The 24,989-nt window shown below is 39.9% G+C and overlaps 1 protein-coding gene across 1 annotated transcript in view; it reads right to left on the bottom strand.

The window, feature by feature from the left end:
* Positions 1-24,989, bottom strand: part of LOC124287017 (E3 ubiquitin-protein ligase HERC2-like) — a 177,279-nt gene that overhangs the window by 64,561 nt on the left and 87,729 nt on the right. The window contains 11 exon segments of the mRNA XM_046723473.1: positions 6,815-6,991; positions 7,917-8,197; positions 9,205-9,400; positions 9,964-10,123; positions 11,463-11,703; positions 12,242-12,506; positions 21,412-21,503; positions 22,183-22,365; positions 23,091-23,276; positions 23,837-23,992; positions 24,205-24,428. Of these exon segments, the coding sequence (XP_046579429.1) occupies positions 6,815-6,991; positions 7,917-8,197; positions 9,205-9,400; positions 9,964-10,123; positions 11,463-11,703; positions 12,242-12,506; positions 21,412-21,503; positions 22,183-22,365; positions 23,091-23,276; positions 23,837-23,992; positions 24,205-24,428 (2,161 nt within the window).

Genomic DNA, 24,989 nt, shown 5'->3' with positions numbered 1-24,989 from the left:
GTTATGTTTGGTGAGGTAAATATAAAATATATCATTAATCAAAGGTACAATATTTTGCATAGTATCAAAACAAACCAATTAATTTCGTTCATTATTTTACAATTATTAAAAACCAGAAATGGTTGCATATAATTCTCAACCTCATAACCAGTTCAGTAAATAAAACAAATAAAGTATGATCACTGTAAATCAATTTCTAATAAAACAACATCAAAACCAACCGATTGCCATTAATGTCTTTCATAATAAAGTCTTTGCTTTGATACAAATGTAATACAACATAGTATTCCACTGGTCTCTATGAACACTTAACATCAGGGGAGATAATCACATGTAGATTACACTTGAGAAAAATATGATGATCAATTTGTATGACTACAAATATTTCAGTCAATATTGAAGAGCTTGCTGTGACTGTTTATGTTTTTTAAAGAAAATCTTGAAAAATGTAATTTTTGGAGTAAAATTGATATTTTATACTTATCCTGACTCATGCTCTTTTTGCTTGTCTTCTTCTTCTTACGAACATAGTGGAACACTTGTATCTCCCTAATTGAAGCTCCCTTCAATTTAAAATCACTAATTAGTATTCACCACGAGTTACCTCCTTTCCACAAGCTGGGAGCAGCGAGGGCACCCTCTACCCATGTGCCTCACTCTCTCCTCATATACTGAGCCCAACATTTTGAATTTACAGGAAATCCAAAGTGTTATTTGGGGAGGATGGGAGGGCTGACCTCATGAGTCAGGATAAGTATAAAATATCAATTTTACTCCAAAAATTACATATTTTTCCTTATCCTGACTCATGCTCTTGCTTGTAGCATCCTCTGGAGCGGAGGTGGGCATATCTAATACTTTGGATTTTTAATAATTAGTGATTTGAACTGTGATGATTGTAATAACCCTATGGGAACTTCATAAAGGCACTGAACTGATGAATTCCTGCTGCTAACTTATCAGCTGCCATATAAAAGGTTATTACCATGTACTTATTATGATAAAGTATATATAACATTAATACAATGCTTAAGACTAATAGACTTAAGCTTGTTAATATGCTAGTATAAACTCCTTAGAGTTTGTTAGCTAAAATACTTTAAGATATAACATAGTACTAAGCTTAAGATATGATTAAACTTAAGCTAATTATATAATAGCAAACTCTTTAGAGTTTGTTAGTTAATATACTTATATGATATAGATATAATGCTGAGCTTAAGATATGAATAAGCTTTAGCTACATATATAATAGCAAAAACTCTGTAGAGTTTGTTAGCTAATATATTTTTATAATATGACTATGAGTATAGTACTGTGCTTAAGCTATAATTAACTTAAGCTACATATATAATAGCCAAACTCTGTAGAGTTTGTTAGCTAATATATTTTTATAATATGAGTATAGTACTGTGCTTAAGCTATAATTAACTTAAGCTACATATATAATAGCCAAACTCTGTAGAGTTTGTTAGCTAATATATATTTATAATATTAGTATAGTACTGAGCTTAAGATATAATTAACTTAAGCTACATATATATAGCAAAACTCTGTAGGGTTTGTTAGCTAATATATTTTTACAATATGAGTATAGTAGTGTGCTTAAGATATAATTAACTTAAGCTACATATATAATAGCAAAACTCCGTGAGAGTTTGTTAGCTAATATATTTTACAATATGAGTATAGTAGTGTGCTTAAGATATAATGAACTTAAGCTACATATATAATAGCAAAACTCATTAGAGTTTGTTAGCTAATATATTTTACAATATGAGTATAGTATTGTGCTTAAGATATTATTAACTTAAGCTACATATATAATAATAAAAACTCTGTAGAGTTTATTAGCTAATATGTTTATAGTGTAACCATAGTACTAAGCTTAAGATAAGATTAGACTTAAGCTAAATGTATATAGCAAAATAAACTCCTTAGAGTTTATTAACTAATATACTTTTTATGTTAAAAACATAGTACTGAGCTTAAGTTATGATGAAACTTAAGCTATATATATATAATAACAAAACTCCGTCGGGTTTTGTTAGCTATCTACTTATAATGTAAACATACTGCTTAAGATATGATGAAAACTTAAGCTAATTGTATAATAGCGAAAACAACCCTTTAGAGTTTGTTAGCTATGATATAAACCTAGTATTGAGCTTATGAAGGAAAACTTAAGCTACATATATAATAGCAAGAACTCCGTAGAGTTTGTTAGCTAATACATGTTATAATGTAACCATAAAGCTTAAAATATGATGAATCATATATAATAGCAAAACCCTCTTTTAGAGTTTTGATAGCTAATATACCTATATGATATAAACATAGTACTGAGCTTAAGATATGAATAAGCTTAAGTTACATATATAATAGCTAAAACTCTGTAGAGTTTGTTAGCTAATACATGTTATAATATAACCATATTGCTTAGAAATATGATGATACTTAAGCCAAATAGCAAAAACTCTTTAGAGTTTGTTAGCTAATCTACTTATATGATATAAACATAGTACTAAGCTTAAGATATGAATAAGCTTAAGCTACCTATATAATAGCAAAATTCCTTAGAGTTTGTTAGCCAATATATTTTAATAATATGAGTATAGTACTATGCTTAAGGTATAATTAGCTTAAGTTACCTATATAATAGTAAAACTCCGTAGAGTTTGTTAGCTTAATTAACTTAAGCTATGTATAAAATAGCCAAAAACTCTGTAGAGTTTGTTAGCTAATGCATTTATCATGTAACCATAGTATTACTCTTAAGATATGAATAACTTAAGGTAAATATATATAACAAACTCTGTAGAGTTGTTAACTTATATATTGTATGATGTAATAATCATAGTACTGTGATGATAAAAGGAACTTAAGTAAATTATATATAGCATGAAGCTATTTAGTATTGTTATAAGATAAGTAAAAATCTGTTAGATTGACTTATCTTCTCCGAGAACTGTCAGCTGTTGTCACGAGGACCATGGGATCAATTGTGTGTATACCTGAGGCGTCCTCGGTGGTGATATCTCTCAGATAATGGTTTGCAACCACCATATCAGTTCAGAATAAAACCTCCATTATTTCAATCACATTTGTGTAGAACAATTGTAGAAGTTAGCTATAATATCATGAGTATTAAGCTCATGGAGGGTCGGAATAGGTCCATCCGCATATGCATCGTGAGTATGACAGTTCTGATCCAAATGGAGATATAGTACATGAGACTTCACTCTCGTAAGTTGATGATAGAGGAAATAATCTGTTGCATTTTTTCCTCCTGTTTGGTTTGGTGGAGATAAATTTACAGTGCTCTTGCTGGCCATCTTGATAGAATCATCGTATCATGGGGTCCAAGTATGTCATCCAGGCGTGTTCATAAACCTCACTTGTGAGGTGTTGGAGCACTATATTCATATCCCCAGGTTGGGCGTGAAATTTCCGTTTTATTCTCCAAACAGAAGTTTAGTAGGTTTACTAACCATCTAGTTGTGTTAATTAAACTGATGAAATTCAGCTGTAGTCTGAAGCGCTGTGGATTTAGATCCACTTGTATCTTTCGTCTAGGTAATAATTCGCTCTGAAGTCCTTGGCGATGTAGGTGCACAACCAGGTGTGTCTGTCCTCGTTGAACTTTATGTAAAATCGCCTGACTGCCCGATCCTCGTCTTAACTTGACAGGGGAGGTCTCTAACTGAAGAAAGGCAGTCTAATCATGAATGTTCAGGTTAACTGGACTGTAATGAGGCTTGCTGGATTCACTGATATATAGTTGTCACTTGTGGCGTAAGTCTTGAACTGTGAATAGAGATCGACCTCTGTGTAGGTCGTTGTCCCTCAGCGGTCCAATCAGAACAAGGCATTTTGATTCTGTATAATACCCGCTGTGATGTCACCGGGTGTAGCGGAAAAAACCCACCTAGAATAAATTCTGAAATTACCGTTGATATTAGCATAAGCGTCGGTCTTCACCGTAGCTTCGAAGTTATCCGGTGACCACGTGTTTGAGGGTTAATGGTAACCGCTTGAAACCTCCGGCGTGAAATATCTGCGGCTCTGTAATTTTATGCTGGGTAGGTTATTTTCCTGGTTATCGTGAAAGTAATTTCAGTTTTGAATATAATTCCGACTTCCTTATATATAAGGGTATAAACAACTTGCAAGTTGTGAGCTTGTAGACTGTATACATGAATGTATCGTCATAATTGTAGAATTAACGTTGAACTTGTTGTACATATTTCTTCTCAGAACTTTGGCGATTAAGAGTTATACTACGCTGTAACAAGGCTGCTGTTCAATTTCGATATTGAATTGTCTGCAGATATGCGTAATGGTCGCATGTAGATAATCGTCGTCGTCCGGGATTGTATATTAGCAATTTATACGGAATAGTTGATTTCTGTGAAGATCTATGAAATGTCGTTGACTAATAATACAGCGGCGTTCTGTGTTGTAAATAGCCTGAGCAATTATCTTAGCGTAGGCTTATAGGCGGCATCTGGCATACAGTTGATAATCAACTTATGCGGCGTCTTGAACGGACTGGCAGTAGCTATATATGGCCAGTGGCTAGTATATGGAAACCTTGGAGGAGACTTCCTCGGTGAGCGCCCGAGACTTAGCGAAGTTCTCGAAGTATCCTTCTAGATCTTCTGGGTGAAGTAGACTTGGAGCCACTTAGCCTTAGCGACCATCGCCGAAGGTGTCGAGAATCAAAGCCGATTAGTATATATATATATATATAAAATATATATGAGCTTTGCTTAAGTGAACAGCCTCTGTGTTTAACAGGATGTGGGATCGTGACGCTTGCCTAAATAGGGCGCATGGATCATCTTATCATATTCAGAAGTGGTATTCTGAAGTCTGGTGATAAGTGTCTAATTGATCGTTCTAGATCTATTTAGGCCAGCGAACATACGTCTCGTCATGGATTCAACAGAACCAATATCGATTGTAGTTCTTATACTTGATATCGATGATCAACTTGTCTATGGGTTGATCTTCTCGGAGACTTGTGAGGGAGCGTTGATAGTTTGCTGAAGCTCTTGTATAGTCCCTCGATGTCCTTCTAGATGATGATGATCTGGATTCAGGTGTCCTTGGCATGCCTTGGCTTCCTCTCGCGTCGGTCGAGGAGCAGCGATATGACCTTCGCGAAGGCTTCCGTGATGTCTGATGGTCGAGTCCACATCTAGGGATGAAACGCGCATAAGGTGATGATCTATCCTGCCTTGAAAGTCCTTCAGCGAAGGCTGTATCTAGGTTCTTTCGCCCGCGAGGCTGTACATCTAGGTCGCCGTCAAGGTGGTCCGTGACTTCCTTCGCGCGAAGGTGACATCGTCCTGGCTGCTACGTTGACGGGGGTGCCTCTGGGGTGCTGTCTACGTTGGAGCCTTCAGGCGGCTTCGGACCCTGCTACGCGAGATATTGGTCCTCCATGATGTTCATAATTTGTCGCATCATGTCTTCTGGGATGGTCTGCGGCGAAGTGGTCGCCGGTGCTTTATCTGCGGTGTTAATGGAGGGGTCCACGGAAAATCGTCCGCCATCAGTGTAGAGGCATCAGGCTGCATGGTGATCTCTGCTGATGTCGTTGTAGCTGTCACCGGTCGTTTCTTGTGGCGTGCGTCGGGGATGATGATCAGCTGATCATCGTAGAGGTCCAGGTCATCGGCTGGAACAATCTCGGTTGAGAAAGTCCTAGTAGACTTAGTTGATTTTCCCTCAGAGGTCGGCGCTGCCCTGGGTGTCGCGGCGTCTGCGTTGAGTGTTAGTAATGATGGGACCCTCAGGGCGATCATCGCATATCTCGCGTTGGTACATCAGGCTGCATGCTGATCTGTGCGACATCGGTCAATCTTTGATGTACATCGGTATGATGACCCGGCTGATCATCATACAGGCCCAAAACCGATGGGGAGCGGTCACCGGTTGTTGAGATGTAGTAGAAAAACCCTCTAGTCTTCTGCTGCGGCGATGGGATGTCTGGGAAGCAGGATGCTTCTTGGAGATGGCGGACTCGTCCACACCTCTCCACCACTCTAGCGGAACACCACCGCGGGAGGAGTCGGCCAACAGCAGTAGACTGGCGAGGGGTTCGGTGTATCAGTCATACTAGACTCTGCATCTGCGACCTATCTGCTGTGCGTGCCAAGCATAAAGTAAATATTAATAAAAGGTAGAATTGGATAAATTAGTACCGCCCAACTGCAATGTGAATATAATAAACATGGCGCGTACATCATATTAAAGGCGGATCAGCAGCAGCATAAAAGCGTAATCTGCAATAGTACAGAATTTTCATCAACGTAATCCACTGAAACAAACCGCGGCGTCCGGTGACTAAACTGTAGAAAAGCGACTAAATATCAATATATAATCGTTGAAGGATACTAGCTAAACCTCTATAGATGTCTATACGAGGTAACTAACTAAATATAATTCAAAGGATATAGTGTGTCGGGAGACACAAGCTCTCACGTCCAGCTCACTGAAGAAGGAAGAAGTGAGAGGCACATGGGTAGAGGTGAAGCCCTCGTTCACGCGCTTGTGGAAAGGAGGTAACTCGTGGTGAATACTAATTAGTGATTTTAAATTGAAGGGAGCTTCAATTAGGGAGATACAAGTGTTCCACTATGTTCGCAAGAAGAAGAAGACAAGCAAAAAGAGCATGAGTCAGGATAAGGAAAAATTAAGCCATGCAACATGAAATAAACCATACAATGTCTCCTTGAAATAAATTACTGTAACATAACATTTCTATCAATTCTGTAACTATGCTGGTTCTTGACAAAGTTGTTACCTGGTAGTGCAGAGATCTCCGCAGCTTGTCAATGTCTATTGGGTGTTCGTACATGACAAACTCGATGATCTTGTTAACTAGGGGCATCTCCGGGTGGGCCCCGGTCAGACGCTGGCGCAGAGCCTTCAGCCTCTGGGTGCTGGTCACCGCACTGACGATGTGATCCCAGGGGTCGGGCTGTCATAGGGCAAGAGAGTGAGCATCTTGCAACAAGTGGCAGCAGCCATAAAATATGTAAGTGAGTACGAATGATTTTGGATAAATACTCGAATCTGTTCCTTGTGGATTCTGATGTCATATAAATCAGTAACCCAAAGTATTCTTTGAAAGTCTCACTGTTTTATGACAAGAACAATATAAACTTGTTTTTGTTTGTCTATTGTGTAACACCAAACTCAGCAATATTCCAGCAAAATGGCAGAGGTAAATAATCAAGTCTAGACCAGACAATCAAGTGATCAACATCATGAGCATTGATCCATCAATTGGGATACAATGACATGTGTCAACGAAGTCTGTGAGCCTGACCACCAATCCCATTAGTTGCCTCTTGTGACAAGCATGGATTGCTGAAGACACTAACTCTAACAATAATTCTAACTCAGACCTTCTTTGATAGAGGTTGGGTTTTACCATTTAATGAAATCAATGATTGCCAAAGACTACAGTATCCTATGTTATATTGTGTTATGTTGGTGTATAATAATGAAGATTTACTACATACACTCTGTGTGATGTAGAATTGGGATTCAGTAAGGTGGCGAGTAGCCACTGTGCCAGTGTTAAACCCAATAACAACAGGTTGGTTGGTTGTTTAACACTGCACTCAGCAATATTCCAGCTATATGGTGGTGGTCTGTAAATAATCGAGTCTGGAGCAGACAATCCAGTGATCAACAGCATAAGCATCAATCTACTCAATTGGGATATGATGACATGTGTCAGTCAAGTAAGCGAGCCTGACCACTCAATCCCGTTGTCGCTTCTAACAATAACAACAAAAGCTTGTGAAAAATTAACAAACATCTTAGTGTCTAACAGAAGTAATACAGTCAACTTTAACAATTTGTTCTAGAGTGATTATCATTCCTGCTGATTTTACCTGTTTCAAAGTGGTGGTGGCTTTCTCCATCTCAGAATCAGAACCAATCAGAGCATCAGGATCCAGTTCCAGTCCATCGTCAAGACTGCTGTCTCTCTCCGGTGTCTTCCTGGCTCCCTCCTCCTCTACATCACTCCCCTCCTGAGATTCTGCTGCAGCTGTAGCCGACTTCTTCAGCTCAGTGTTGAGCTCCTCCTTAGCTGCAGTGGCACCCCCTGCTGCCTGCAGTGTGTCCCTCTCGTCCTGGTCTCGCTCCTTATCCTCCCTGGACTCCGCCAGACCTGTGGGTTGTAAACATGGAGTCAGAACCAGCCTCGGCATTTTGAATACAAGCAGATTACTACTGAAAACCAATTTTGACTGGAATGTGCTTCTTGTTACCCAGAAGTGCTGTATATAAACCAGTACCTTGGAGAAACATCTGAAAGAAGCTTGCATGACACATGAACAGCCGATTACATCACAAGGTGAGTGAGTTACCAATGTTTCTATTTTACCCAACATAGCCAAGTTTTGAACCATACACGGCCATAGTTCAATTAAAAACACTAACAAAGTGTTGACAATTGGTTGAAAGGTGTAGTCAAGAACACAAGGAGGTTTGGAGTCAATCTAATCTATTCCAATTTGTAGCAAGGTATCTCAATGGGAAAGCACTATAAAACAGGCATTAAGTCTGGACTGGTATCATCAGTTCATGCGCTGATGTTTCTATATGAGTGAAATAGTCTTGAACACTACATGAAACCCTAGTTTACCTAACATCAGGGGTTCATTTTTTTTTTAAAAAGCCACTTGCCACAGGGCAAGTGACTTTAAGAAAGTAACTTGTCCTGACTAATTTTCCACTTGCCCTGATTTTATGACATAATTATGATCATGTAATTATGAAAGAAGAAATCAACATGGTATTTGATGTTAATGTTTACTGGACTATTTATTGAAAAGTGATAAATAGCAAAGAAAGATAACTCTACTTTATTATCATTGCGAAATTTAATAGCTACATTTTGAGCAGATATGAAATTAAATCAAAGTTTATTTGCAGTTTGAAACCATAAGTGGAAATTATTTAGTAGCCCACGGACAAGTAAGATACCATTATTTGATTGCCCGAAATGAAAACTGACTTGTCCCGGGCATCAGGCGATGGGATTTTTGAACCCCTGAACATCTGTATATAGTCTCTATGTCATCTATGTAGTAAGAATGTACTCACATGAAACCCTAGTTTACCTAACATCTGTATATAGTCTCTATGTCATCTATATAGTAAGACTGTACTCACGTTTTGACTTTTTCTTGTCCTCTAGGAACTTGGTTATGACTTCCCTCCAGCGAGGCATAGACTTGAGCATCTTGGATCGGGCAAACGCATTCACTTCATCACCAACAGCAGGTCTGAGCTCATTGAACAGAAAGTGGCACCTCTCGATGACAGGCGCACACACTTCCTTATACGACCTTCCCTGGTCTTGATGGGCCTGGAGAATACAAACATCTCATGAAATAATGAAACACCTCTGCATTCTTGATGCCACCAATGTAGAGACAGCATTCACAAGACAGTGGTTGAACTCAGACAGAAAGAAATAAAAGAGCTGTACAAAGAGACAACCAGAATGTTCTATTCCCACAGCAACAATGTATTTGACATTTAACACAACACTCAGCAATATTCGGGGACGGTGGGGTAGCCTAGTGGTTAAAGCGTCCGCTCGTCATGCCGAAGACCCAGGTTCGATTCCCCACATGGGTACAATGTGTGAAGCCCATTTCTGGTGTCCCCAGCGTGATATTGCTGGAATATTGCTAAAAGCGGCATAAAACCATACTCACTCACTCACTCACTCAGCAATATTCCAGCAATATGATTGCGGCTTGTAAATAAAGTCTTGAACCCAATCCAGTTGTTGATATGAGCATGATTGTCATCATCTGGTATAACAGCAAGCTCTCAACCAAGTCACTGACCTTTACCATTCAATCGACTGTGACCTGCATATTGAAAGCAGGAACAATGTGCCCTAACCTGACAGCATCTTACCTTAATCAAAGCCTTCTTGGTCTGTGCGATGACCTTACAGAGTTCTGCCAGAGATTTGGGCAGACTGTGCTTGCTGCCGTGCTCCCCCTGGCCGTGTTCAATAATACCCAGGACGACGTGACCCAGGTCATGGTGCTTCAGTATCACTGCCATCAACAACCTGTTGGCACACAAACATGAACATTTTCACATACACACGATCGCTGTTACACAAACTTGATCACTGTTACACAAACATGATCACTGTTACCCAAACATGATCACTGTAACACAAACTTGATCACTGTTACACAAACATGATCACTGTCACACAAACTTGATCACTGTCACACAAACATGATCACTGTTACACAAACATGATCACTGTTACACAAACATGATCACTGTTACACAAACATGATCACATTTACACAAACATGATCACATAGTCACACAAACTTGATCACTGTCAAACAAACATGATCACTGTCATACAAACCTGATCACTGTCACACAAACATGATCACATTGTCACACAAACATGATCACATTGTCAGACAATCATGATCACTGTAACACAAACATGATCACATTATCAGACAATCATGATCACTGTAACACAAACATGATCACTGTAACACAAACATGATCACATTGTCACACAAACATGATCACTGTTACACAAACATGATCACTGTTACACAAACATGATCACTGTCACACAAACATGATCACATTGTCAGACAATCATGATCACTGTAACACAAACATGATCACTGTAACACAAACATGATCACATTGTCACACAAACATGATCACTGTTACACAAACATGATCACTGTTACACAAACATGATCACTGTCACACAAACATGATTACATTGTCATACAAACATGAGTACATTGTCACACAAACATGATCACATTGTCACACAAACATGACCACATTGTCACACAAACATGATCACATTGTCAGACAATCATGATCACATTGTCACACAAACATGATCACATTGTCAGACAATCATGATCACATTGTCAGACAATCATGATCACACTGTCACACAAACATGATCACACTGTCATACAACATGATCACATTGTCACACAAACATGATTACATTGTCTTACAAACATGACCACATTGTCACACAATCATGATCACACTGTCACACAAACATGATCACATTGTCACACAAACATGATCACATTGTCACACAAACATGATCACATTGTCACACAAACATGATCACATTGTCATACAAACATGATCACATTGTCAGACAATTATGACCACACTGTCACACAAACACGATTACATTGTCACGCAAACATGATCACACTCACAGAAACATGATCACAATGGCACACATGGCACGAAGGTTTACATTTTCAAATTAATATGACAACACAAAGAAATTTTCAATCCATATTTCACCATTTTTTTTTCACATGAAGTTCAATCTTTCAGAGGTAAAACCTGACATGAACTTATTTTCCTCAAGACAACAGCCCACCCACCTGCCGACCTCCTCCACGGGGTGGTCCTGCGGAAAGGAGAAAGGGAACACCATGTGGTTCTGCTTGAGGAAGCTCTCCACAATGCCCAGGAAGGCCTTCACTGTGGGGTCATGTATCCTGCCCTCAGCCAGGGCCTGCAGGAAGGGCCGGGCCACGTCGTTGCTGGGGTTCTCCTGCTGGTACAGACGCTCCTTGTCCATGGCCTGGGGGAGGTGGCACTGCTCCGACGTGGGTGTGGCACCTGTAAAGGCAGGGAATAGGTGAATGTGTGACGTCATCACTGTCCTAATCACTGATGTTCTTGAGTGAGTGAGTTTAGTTTTACACCACTTTTAGCAATATTCCAGCAATATGATGGCAGGGACACCAGAAATGGGCTTCACACATTGTACCCATGTGGGGATCGAACCCACGTCTTTGGCGAATGCTTTAACCACTAGGCTACCCCATCACCCCCACTGATGGTCTGAACCAGAGAAACCACCAGTTTACACTGAGAACGACCTGTTACAACAAGGACAACTGACAGTAGCTTGTGCCTTGAGGTCCCTGAGTCAAGAGCTATTCATTTTTAACACAGGGCTCATTTAGACCTCTTTCAGCAGATCAGTCATTCTGAAATCTCTCAGATTTTCATTTTGAAATCCTTGTTCCACATGGCAATTGACACAATTGATCACAGGATTATCGGTATAGTAGTTGTAATGGTTGTCATTAAGATCACTTTTTGTAAAGGGTCCATGGAGAAGCTGGATCAGTGAATATATTACACTGTTTACCTGGTGTTGTGGTGCATGAGCTGGGAGTGCGACTCTCCCCCTTCTCCTCGTCATAGCTGTTGTGAGGCTGAAGTACCTGCAGCCCTCCACTGAAGAACTCGGCCTGCAGCCAGTGTCGACTCTCTAGCTCGTCGCTAGACAGCTGGGAGCTGCGAGCCAGCTCCGCAGCATGGAGACCCAGGAGAATACCCAGCGTCCTCTCTGTGTCCATCAGAGGGGAGGACATCGTGTTGGAGTCCGTGGTCTGAATCACCTCCTTCTCAGGCTGAAACAGATTATAACTGCTTTAAAATATGTCTTAATTCATTTATATCAACGAAAAACTAACACAGTCACAGCCACCGAATCTTGGCCAAGCAGGTGTTGAAGCACCAATGACCACATACTGCCCTTGAAGGGAATAATTGAATCTAGTAGCTATTACAGAACTTAGACAGAACCTCTTCGAAGCAGGTATTAAAACACTCACATCCACATACTGCCCTTGAAGGGAATAATTGAATCTAGTAGCTATTACAGAACTTAGACAGAACCTCTTCGAAGCAGGTATTAAAACACTCACATCCACATACTGCCCTTGAAGGGAATAATTGAATCTAGTAGCTATTACAGAACTTAGACAGAACCTCTTCGAAGCAGGTATTAAAACACTCACATCCACATACTGCCCTTGAAGGGAATAATTGAATCTAGCAACTAATACAGTCACTTAAACTTAGACAGAACCTCTTTGAATCAGGTATTAAAACACTCACATCCACATACTGCCCTTGAAGGGAATAATTGAATCTAGTAGCTATTACAGAACTTAGACAGAACCTCTTTGAATCAGGTATTAAAACACTCACATCCACATACTGCCCTTGAAGGGAATAATTGAATCTAGTAGCTATTACAGAACTTAGACAGGACCTCTTTGAAGCAGGTATTAAAACACTCACATCCACATACTGCCCTTGAAGGGAATAATTGAATCTAGTAGCTATTACAGAACTTAGACAGGACCTCTTTGAAGCAGGTATTAAAACACTCACATCCACATACTGCCCTTGAAGGGAATAATTGACTCTAGCAACTAATACAGTCACTTAGACAGGACCTCTTCGAAGCAGGTATTAAAACACTCACATCCACATACTGCCCTTGAAGGGAATAATTGAATCTAGTAGCTATTACAGAACTTAGACAGAACCTCTTGAAGCAGGTATTAAAACACTCACATCCACATACTGCCCTTGAGAGGGAATAATTGAATCTAGTAGCTATTACAGAACTTAGACAGAACCTCTTCGAAGCAGGTATTAAAACACTCACATCCACATACTGCCCTTGAAGGGAATAATTGACTCTAGCAACTAATACAGTCACTTAGACAGGACCTCTTCGAAGCAGGTAATAAAACACTCACATCCACATACTGCCCTTGAAGGGAATAATTGAATCTAGTAGCTATTACAGAACTTAGACAGAACCTCTTCGAAGCAGGTATTAAAACACTCACATCCACATACTGCCCTTGAAGGGAATAATTGAATCTAGTAGCTATTACAGAACTTAGACAGAACCTCTTCGAAGCAGGTATTAAAACACTCACATCCACATACTGCCCTTGAAGGGAATAATTGAATCTAGTAGCTATTACAGAACTTAGACAGGACCTCTTCGAAGCAGGTATTAAAACACTCACATCCACATACTGCCCTTGAAGGGAATAATTGACTCTAGCAACTAATACAGTCACTTAGACAGAACCTCTTCGAAGCAGGTATTAAAACACTCACATCCACATACTGCCCTTGAAGGGAATAATTGAATCTAGTAGCTATTACAGAACTTAGACAGAACCTCTTGAAGCAGGTATTAAACACTCACATCCACATACTGCCCTTGAAGGGAATAATTGAATCTAGTAGCTATTACAGAACTTAGACAGAACCTCTTCAAGCAGGTATTAAAACACTCACATCCACATACTGCCCTTGAAGGAATAATTGAATCTAGTAGCTATTACAGAACTTAGACAGAACCTCTTCGAAGCAGGTATTAAAACACTCACATCCACATACTGCCCTTGAAGGGAATAATTGACTCTAGCAACTAATACAGTCACTTAGACAGAACCTCTTCGAAGCAGGTATTAAAACACTCACATCCACATACTGCCCTTGAAGGGAATAATTGACTCTAGCAACTAATACAGTCACTTAGACAGGACCTCTTTGAAGCAGGTATTAAAACACTCACATCCACATACTGCCCTTGAAGGGAATAATTGACTCTAGCAACTAATACAGTCACTTAGACAGAACCTCTTCGAAGCAGGTATTAAAAACACTCACATCCACATACTGCCCTTTGAAGGGAATAATTGACTCTGGCAACTAATACAGTCACTTAGACAGAACCTCTTGAAGCTTAGGTATTAAAACACTCACATCCACATACTGCCCTTGAAGGGAATAATTGACTCTAGCAACTAATACAGTCACTTAGACAGAACCTCTTCGAAGCAGGTATTAAAACACTCACATCCACATACTGCCCTTGAAGGGAATAATTGAATCTAGTAGCTATTACAGAACTTAGACAGGACCTCTTTGAAGCAGGTATTAAAACACTCACATCCACATACTGCTCCTTTGAAGGAATAATTGAATCTAGTAGCTATTACAGAACTTAGACAGAACCTCTTCAAGTAGGTATTAAAAACACTCACATCCACATACTGCCCTTGAAGGAATAATTGACTCTAGCAACTAATACAGTCACTTAGACAGAACCTCTTTGAAGCAGGTATTAAAACACTCACATCCACATACTGCCCTTGAAGGGAATAATTGACTCTAGCAACTAATACAGTCACTTAGACAGAACCTCTTTGAAGCAGGTATTAAAACACTCACATCCACATACTGCCCTTGAAGGGAATAATTGAATCTAGTAGCTATTACAGAACTTAGACAGAACCTCTTTGAAGCAGGTATTAAAACACTCACATCCACATACTGCCCTTGAAGGGAATAATTGAATCTAGTAGCTATTACAGAACTTAGACAGAACCTCTTTGAAGCAGGTATTAAAACACTCACATCCACATACTGCCCTTGAAGGGAATAATTGAATCTAGTAGCTATTACAGAACTTAGCCAGGACCTCTTCGAAGCAGGTATTAAAACACTCACATCCACATACTGCCCTTGAAGGGAATAATTGACTCTAGCAACTAATACAGTCACTTAGACAGAACCTCTTCGAAGCAGGTATTAAAACACTCACATCCACATACTGCCCTTGAAGGGAATAATTGACTCTAGCAACTAATACAGTCACTTAGACAGGACCTCTTCGAAGCAGGTATTAAAACACTCACATCCACATACTGCCCTTGAAGGGAATAATTGACTCTAGCAACTATTACAGAACTTAGACAGAACCTCTTCGAAGCAGGTATTAAAACACTCACATCCACATACTGCCCTTGAAGGGAATAATTGACTCTAGCAACTATTACAGAACTTAGACAGAACCTCTTCGAAGCAGGTATTAAAACACTCACATCCACATACTGCCCTTGAAGGGAATAATTGAATCTAGCAACTAATACAGTCACTTAGACAGGACCTCTTTGAAGCAGGTATTAAAACACTCACATCCACATACTGCCCTTGAAGGGAATAATTGAATCTAGTAGCTATTACAGAACTTAGACAGAACCTCTTTGAAGCAGGTATTAAAACACTCACATCCACATACTGCCCTTGAAGGGAATAATTGACTCTAGCAACTAATACAGTCACTTAGACAGAACCTCTTTGAAGCAGGTATTAAAACACTCACATCCACATACTGCCCTTGAAGGGAATAATTGAATCTAGTAGCTATTACAGAACTTAGACAGAACCTCTTTGAAGCAGGTATTAAAACACTCACATCCACATACTGCCCTTGAAGGGAATAATTGAATCTAGTAGCTATTACAGAACTTAGACAGAACCTCTTTGAAGCAGGTATTAAAACACTCACATCCACATACTGCCCTTGAAGGGAATAATTGAATCTAGTAGCTATTACAGAACTTAGACAGGACCTCTTCGAAGCAGGTATTAAAACAGTCACATCCACATACTGCCCTTGAAGGGAATAATTGACTCTAGCAACTAATACAGTCACTTAGACAGAACCTCTTCGAAGCAGGTATTAAAACACTCACATCCACATACTGCCCTTGAAGGGAATAATTGACTCTAGCAACTAATACAGTCACTTAGACAGGACCTCTTCGAAGCAGGTATTAAAACACTCACATCCACATACTGCCCTTGAAGGGAATAATTGACTCTAGCAACTATTACAGAACTTAGACAGAACCTCTTCGAAGCAGGTATTAAAACACTCACATCCACATACTGCCCTTGAAGGGAATAATTGACTCTAGCAACTATTACAGAACTTAGACAGGACCTCTTCGAAGCAGGTATTAAAACACTCACATCCACATACTACTGCCCTTGAAGGGAATAATTGACTCTAGCAACTAATACAGTCACTTAGACAGAACCTCTTCGAAGCAGGTATTAAAACACTCACATCCACATACTGCCCTTGAAGGGAATAATTGAATCTAGTAGCTATTACAGAACTTAGACAGGACCTCTTTGAAGCAGGTATTAAAACACTCACATCCACATACTGCCCTTGAAGGGAATAATTGACTCTAGCAACTATTACAGAACTTAGACAGGACCTCTTCGAAGCAGGTATTAAAACACTCACATCCACATACTGCCCTTGAAGGGAATAATTGACTCTAGCAACTAATACAGTCACTTAGACAGAACCTCTTCGAAGCAGGTATTAAAACACTCACATCCACATACTGCCCTTGAAGGGAATAATGAATCTAGTAGCTATTACAGAACTTAGACAGGACCTCTTGAAGCAGGTATTAAAACACTCACATCCACACATACTGCCCTTGAAGGAATAATTGACTCTAGCAACTATTACAGAACTTAGACAGGACCTCTTCGAAGCAGGTATTAAAACACTCACATCCACATACTGCCCTTGAAGGGAATAATTGACTCTAGCAACTAATACAGTCACTTAGACAGAACCTCTTCGAAGCAGGTATTAAAACACTCACATCCACATACTGCCCTTGAAGGGAATAATTGAATCTAGTAGCTATTACAGAACTTAGACAGGACCTCTTCGAAGCAGGTATTAAAACACTCACATCCACATACTGCCCTTGAAGGGAATAATTGACTCTAGCAACTATTACAGAACTTAGACAGGACCTCTTTGAATCAGGTATTAAAACACTCACATCCACATACTGCCCTTGAAGGGAATAATTGAATCTAGTAGCTATTACAGAACTTAGACAGGACCTCTTCGAAGCAGGTATTAAAACACTCACATCCACATACTGCCCTTGAAGGGAATAATTGACTCTAGCAACTAATACAGTCACTTAGACAGAACCTCTTTGAAGCAGGTATTAAAACACTCACATCCACATACTGCCCTTGAAGGGAATAATTGACTCTAGCAACTAATAAGTCACTTAGACAGGACCTCTTGAAGCAGGTATTAAAACACTCACATCCACATACTGCCCTTGGAGGAATAATTGACTCTAGCAACTAATACAGTCCACTTAGAGACAGGACTCTCTTCGACAGGTATTAAACACTCCCACATCCACATACTGCCCTTGAAGGGAATAATTGACTCTAGCAACTAATACAGTCACTTAGACAGAACCTCTTTGAAGCAGGTATTAAAACACTCACATCCACATACTGCCCTTGAAGGGAATAATTGAATCTAGTAGCTATTACAGAACTTAGACAGAACCTCTTTGAAGCAGGTATTAAAACACTCACATCCACATACTGCCCTTGAAGGGAATAATTGAATCTAGTAGCTATTACAGAACTTAGACAGAACCTCTTTGAAGCAGGTATTAAAACACTCACATCCACATACTGCCCTTGAAGGGAATAATTGACTCTAGCAACTAATACAGTCACTTAGACAGAACCTCTTTGAAGCAGGTATTAAAACACTCACATCCACATACTGCCCTTGAAGGGAATAATTGAATCTAGTAGCTATTACAGAACTTAGACAGAACCTCTTTGAAGCAGGTATTAAAACACTCACATCCACATACTGCCCTTGAAGGAATAATTGAATCTAGTAGCTATTACAGAACTTAGACAGAACTCTTTGAAGCAGGTATTAAAACACTCACATCCACATACTGCCCTTGAAGGGAATAATTGACTCTAATAATACAGTCACTTAGACAGTAAGCTATTAAAACACTCACATCCACATACTGCCCACTTGAGGGAATAGAATCTAGTAGCTATTAGCAGGTATCTAAAACACTCACATCCACAACTGCCTAGAAGGAACCTAATTGAAGCAGGTATTAAAACACTCACATCCACATACTGCCCTTGTAAGGGAATAATTGAATCTAGTGGCTATTACAGAACTTAGACAGAACCTCTTTGAAGCAGGTATTAAAACACTCACATCCACATACTGCCCTTGAAGGGAATAATTGAATCTAGTAGCTATTACAGAACTTAGACAGAACCTCTTTGAAGCAGGTATTAAAACACTCACATCCACATACTGCCCTTGAAGGGAATAATTGAATCTAGTAGCTATTACAGAACTTAGACAGAACCTCTTTGAAGCAGGTATTAAAACACTCACATCCACATACTGCCCTTGAAGGGAATAATTGAATCTAGTAGCTATTACAGAACTTAGACAGAACCTCTTTGAAGCAGGTATTAAAACACTCACATCCACATACTGCCCTTGAAGGAATAATTGAATCTAGTAGCTATTACAGAACTTAGACAGAACCTCTTTGAAGCAGGTATTAAAACACTCACATCCACATACTGCCCTTGAAGGAATAATTGAATCTAGTAGCTATTACAGAACTTAGACAGAACCTCTTTGAAGCAGGTATTAAAACACTCACATCCACATACTGCCCTTGGAGAAGGGAATAATTGAATCTAGTAGCTATTACAGAACTTAGACAGAACCTCTTTGAAGCAGGTATTAAAACACTCACATCCACATACTGCCCTTGAAGGGAATAATTGAATCTAGTAGCTATTACAGAACTTAGACAGAACCTCTTTGAAGCAGGTATTAAAACACTCACATCCACATACTGCCCTTGAAGAAGGAATAATTGAATCTAGTAGCTATTACAGAACTTAGACAGAACCTCTTTGAAGCAGGTATTAAAACACTCACATCCACATACTGCCCTTGAAGGGAATAATTGAATCTAGTAGCTATTACAGAACTTAGACAGAACCTCTTTGAAGCAGGTATTAAAACACTCACATCCACATACTGCCCTTGAAGGAATAATTGAATCTAGTAGCTATTACAGAACTTAGACAGAACCTCTTTGAAGCAGGTATTAAAACACTCACATCCACATACTGCCCTTGAAGGAATAATTGAATCTAGTAGCTATTACAGAACTTAGACAGAACCTCTTTGAAGCAGGTATTAAAACACTCACATCCACATACTGCCCTTTGAAGGGAATAATTGAATCTAGTAGCTATTACAGAACTTAGACAGAACCTCTTTGAAGCAGGTATTAAAACACTCACATCCACATACTGCCCTTGAAGGGGAATAATTGAATCTAGTAGCTATTACAGAACTTAGACAGAACCTCTTTGAAGCAGGTATTAAAACACTCACATCCACATACTGCCCTTGAAGGGAATAATTGAATCTAGTAGCTATTACAGAACTTAGACAGAACCTCTTTGAAGCAGGTATTAAAACACTCACATCCACATACTGCCCTTTGAAGGGAATAATTGAATCTAGTAGCTATTACAGAACTTAGACAGAACCTCTTTGAAGCAGGTATTAAAAGCACTTAAAACACATCCACATACTGCCCTTGAAGGGAATAATTGAATCTAGTAGCTATTACAGAACTTAGACAGAACCTCTTTGAAGCAGGTATTAAAACACTCACATCCACATACTGCCCTTGAAGGGAATAATTGAATCTAGTAGCTATTACAGAACTTAGACAGAACCTCTTTGAAGCAGGTATTAAAAACACTCACATCCACATACTGCCCTTGAAGGGAATAATTGAATCTAGTAGCTATTACAGAACTTAGACAGAACTCTTTGAATCAGGTATTAAAACACTCACATCCACATACTGCCCTTGAAGGAATAATTGAATCTAGTAGCTATTACAGAACTTAGACAGAACCTCTTGAAGCAGGTATTAAAAAACACTCACATCCACATACTGCCCTTTGAAGGGAATAATTGAATCTAGTAGCTATTACAGAACTTAGACAGAACCTCTTAATCAGGTATTAAAAACACTCACATCCACATACTGCCCTTGAAGGAATAATTGAATCTAGTAGCTATTACAGAACTTAGACAGAACCTCTTCGAAGCAGGTATTAAAACACTCACATCCACATACTGCCCTTGAAGGGAATAATTGAATCTAGTAGCTATTACAGAACTTAGACAGGACCTCTTTGAAGCAGGTATTAAAACACTCACATCCACATACTGCCCTTGAAGGGAATAATTGACTCTAGCAACTAATACAGTCACTTAGACAGGACCTCTTCGAAGCAGGTATTAAAACACTCACATCCACATACTGCCCTTGAAGGGAATAATTGACTCTAGTAGCTATTACAGAACTTAGACAGGACCTCTTTGAAGCAGGTATTAAAACACTCACATCCACATACTGCCCTTGAAGGGAATAATTGAATCTAGTAGCTATTACAGAACTTAGACAGGACCTCTTTGAAGCAGGTATTGAAACACTCACATCCACATACTGCCCTTGAAGGGAATAATTGACTCTAGTAGCTATTACAGAACTTAGACAGAACCTCTTTGAAGCAGGTATTAAAACACTCACATCCACATACTGCCCTTGAAGGGAATAATTGAATCTAGTAGCTATTACAGAACTTAGACAGGACCTCTTTGAAGCAGGTATTAAAACACTCACATCCACATACTGCCCTTGAAGGGAATAATTGACTCTAGCAACTAATACAGTCACTTAGACAGAACCTCTTCGAAGCAGGTATTAAAACACTCACATCCACATACTGCCCTACATAGAAGGCCATCATCATCTCCCTTGCCTCCTCAGAATGGTGGGCAGCCTCAAACGCAGATGAGGCATCTCGACCTGGAAGGATATTGTCTTTGTCATAAAATCACTTTCATCGCAGCATCAACACTATCATAGCTATCTGTCACCTTTATACAAAGACCAACACTGCATTGGATTAATAAAACATATGTTGTTTGACAGACCTGTTTCCATATGGTGAGTGAGTGAGTGAGTGAGTGAGTGAGTGAGTGAGTGAGTGAGTGAGTGAGTGAGTGAGTGAGTGAGTGAGTGACTGTGTGAGTGAGTGAGTATGGTCTTACACCGCTTTCAGCAATATTCCAGCAATATCACTTCAGGGCACACCAGAAATGGGCGAGTGAGTGAGTGAGTGAGTGAGTATGGTCTCACACCGCTTTCAGCAATATTCCAGTAATATCACCACGGCAGGGGACACCAGAAATGGGCTTAACTCATTGTACTCATGTGGGGAACTGAACCCGGGTCTTCGCGGTAACAAGCGGACGCTTTAACCACTTGGCTACCCCACTGCCCCTGTTCAGTGTTCAGGGACAGAGTTGAAAGTTAAAGACCCTTTTACCAATATTCAAGCCTTATCAAGTTCGGAAATCAATCCAGGAACTATGGGATATGGGCAAACACTCTAACAACTAGGCCACCTGACACAACACTGACTAACGAAGTTCAAAAGACAACTAGACAGGAGCATCATTAAAGGACATCACAGAACACTTACCAGCATACTTCATGAGCAGATCCCTTCCACAAGGTGCCAGTGACTTGAAGTCGTTCACGTCGTATACTTTGCCATGGATCACCACCCACAGGCCTCCATCTTTGTTGTGATTCTCGACATCTGCCTTCCTGATCATCTGAACGTCGTCAAACGAGGTCTGAGTGTATCTCTCCAGTGTGTGACCTGCGTGAGTGTGATAGATGATCATCATACAAAGCATAATAACAGTAATCCAGTAATGGATGTAAAGATGGAACATCTTGGGGTGAGACACACATACCACTGGACAACTACCACATTTCCTCAATTACATGTAAACGCCTGGCAGTACATATATATCAGACACTCTTTAGTCTTTACTCCCAGCATTTAACTCCTAATATAATGACGGGTAGAATTACATGCATAAATGCTACCTGTCTAGTAATCAACCACAAGTGTTTAATCAACACCACGCTGTAATCAATGAAAAACAGACATAATAATAGGAACATTAATTAGATGGAATTGTGTGGGGATTCTTGATTCACACTGTTAAGTAAAACTGTCATAATGTGTGAGTCAGTGAGTTGGGTTTAATGCTGCTTTGAATGAAACTGGGGCCTAATAATGAACTATTTACAAAAAAATGACAGACTTAGATGAGGAAGCAAACACTGAATAGAGGTACTGAGATATAAAGCAGTCATTTCTTGGAGATCTCATTTGCAAATATTTCAGAACAACTTGAAGATATCAGGATTTTTAGATTAGTTTATTGCATCAATGATAAATATTTCATCCTCCCATAATATACACATTCAAAGTGAATAAATTCATCATCATTTTCTTGATGGCATTGCATTTGAATTATCAAATCAGTCACTAGCTAAATGTGTATCGAGGTAACTCCAAGATGTTCAACTCACTCCACACTCCAGGCCAGGCAAGATCCTCCTTGTCATCACGGTCCAGGCCGGGCGCCAGACGGTTGAACTTGTCCAGTATATCCAAGATCTCCTCCAACACAGGGACTGCTTTAGACAGGGTGACAATTTCCGGACTCCGCAGGTTCAGTAGGATCATACAGGTCACCATCTCTGGCAGCAGCACTCCTACAACAGAAACATCAGGGTACTGACACACTGTGGTGAGTGGAATATACATGTAGATGCAGAAATCACCATCAGTCACAAAAATACATCAGGGTACTGACACACTGTGGTGAGTGGAATATACATGTAGATGCAGAAACCACCATCAGTCACAAAAATACATCAGGGTACTGACACACTGTGGTGAGTGGAATATACATGCAGATGCAGAAACCACCATCAGTCACAAAAATACATCAGGGTACTGACACACTGTGGTGAGTGGAATATACATGTAGATGCAGAAATCCCCATCAGTCACAAAGGTAGAACTCTTCCCGAGATCTTTAAGTACATTGATGAGAAGTTGCCAAAATGACATTTCCACTATGACCGTTCACAGCATTATAAGCCAAATACAAATAATAAATAATTTCCAATTTTTATCATACAGTAACAAAATTCACAAACAAGAACCAGATCTTTTCCCCCCTTCCAAAATGTTTCGTGATTGAATGCTTATTTACTCTGGGATCTCAACAACAGATTACTGGGAGTATTGACTGACATGTGGTACAAACCTGTGACATCCTTGACGATGATCTTGGAGACGAGTGAGAAGTGGCGGCTGCTGCTGCTGGCGATGCTGGCAGCAGCAGGGAGGATGTCCCCAACATGGGTGCACAGCAACATACAGTACTTCTTCAGCAGCGATGCAGCTCCTCGCATCTCCAGGCCTGAAATGTAGGGCACAACATTATCCATACGGGCAAGGCAAAAGTCTTTCTGATATTTTCACACACTTTTTGTTCATGCTCACTGGCTAGTTCATGCCAATAAACCATTGTTTGAAAAGCAGCCCAAAGCACAGCATTGTCATATCAACCCGCAGTTGCAAATACACAAAGCTGATGGCATCCAATAATGACAGTACTTGTAGCTGTCCTACCTATTTCTGATGAGGGTTTGGAGGGATCTTCGTCATCCTTCACATCCATGAAATGGGAGATTTCGTTTGTTTCTTTCACAAATATCTTGGAGACCAGAAGTCTCTGAAACTGCAGCAGCAAGTCCAGTGATGGAGATGTCTCCACTGGCTCTGCATCGGGAGACTTCAGTGTGCTGTCCCGCGACACGTCTTGCAGCTTGGAAAGTGTGTGAGTTGAAGAGTTTCTGAAACACATTGAGTGATTGATTGGGTGAGTTTGGTCTTATAAAGCTGTATTTGGTTATGTCATGCCATGTGAGCCTCATCCGTGATAAGCCTGAAGAGATGCAGGTCTTACAAACATGTAACACAGGAGCACAGGTATGTGTAGCAACTAGAACTATTGTTGAGTGCAGCTCCTAGTGTGTGTATAGCTACTGGTCCTGCTGTTGTGTATAGCTACTGGTCCTGCTGTTGTGTATAGCTACTGGTCCTGCTGTTGTGTATAGCTACTGGTCCTGCTGTTGTGTATAGCTACTGGTCCTGCTGTTGTGTATAGCTACTGGTCCTGCTGTTGTGTGTTGTGTATAGCTACATGGTCCTGCTGTTGTGTATAGCTGGTGTGTATAGCTACTGGTCCTGCTGTTGTGTATAGCTACTGGTCCTGCTGTTGTGTAGCTAGCTACTGGTCCTGCTGTTGTGTATAGCTACTGGTCCTGCTGTTGTGTATAGCTACTGGTCCAGCTGTTGTGTATAGCTACTGGTCCTGCTGTTGTGTATAGCTACTGGTCCAGCTGTTGTGTATA

Source organism: Haliotis rubra, unplaced genomic scaffold (genome assembly GCF_003918875.1).
Source record: "Haliotis rubra isolate DU_JTF1 unplaced genomic scaffold, ASM391887v1 Scf399, whole genome shotgun sequence".
Taxonomy (NCBI): domain Eukaryota; kingdom Metazoa; phylum Mollusca; class Gastropoda; order Lepetellida; family Haliotidae; genus Haliotis; species Haliotis rubra.
Note: the sequence above shows the minus strand (reverse complement) of the source record. Positions and strands in the feature narration are given on the sequence as shown.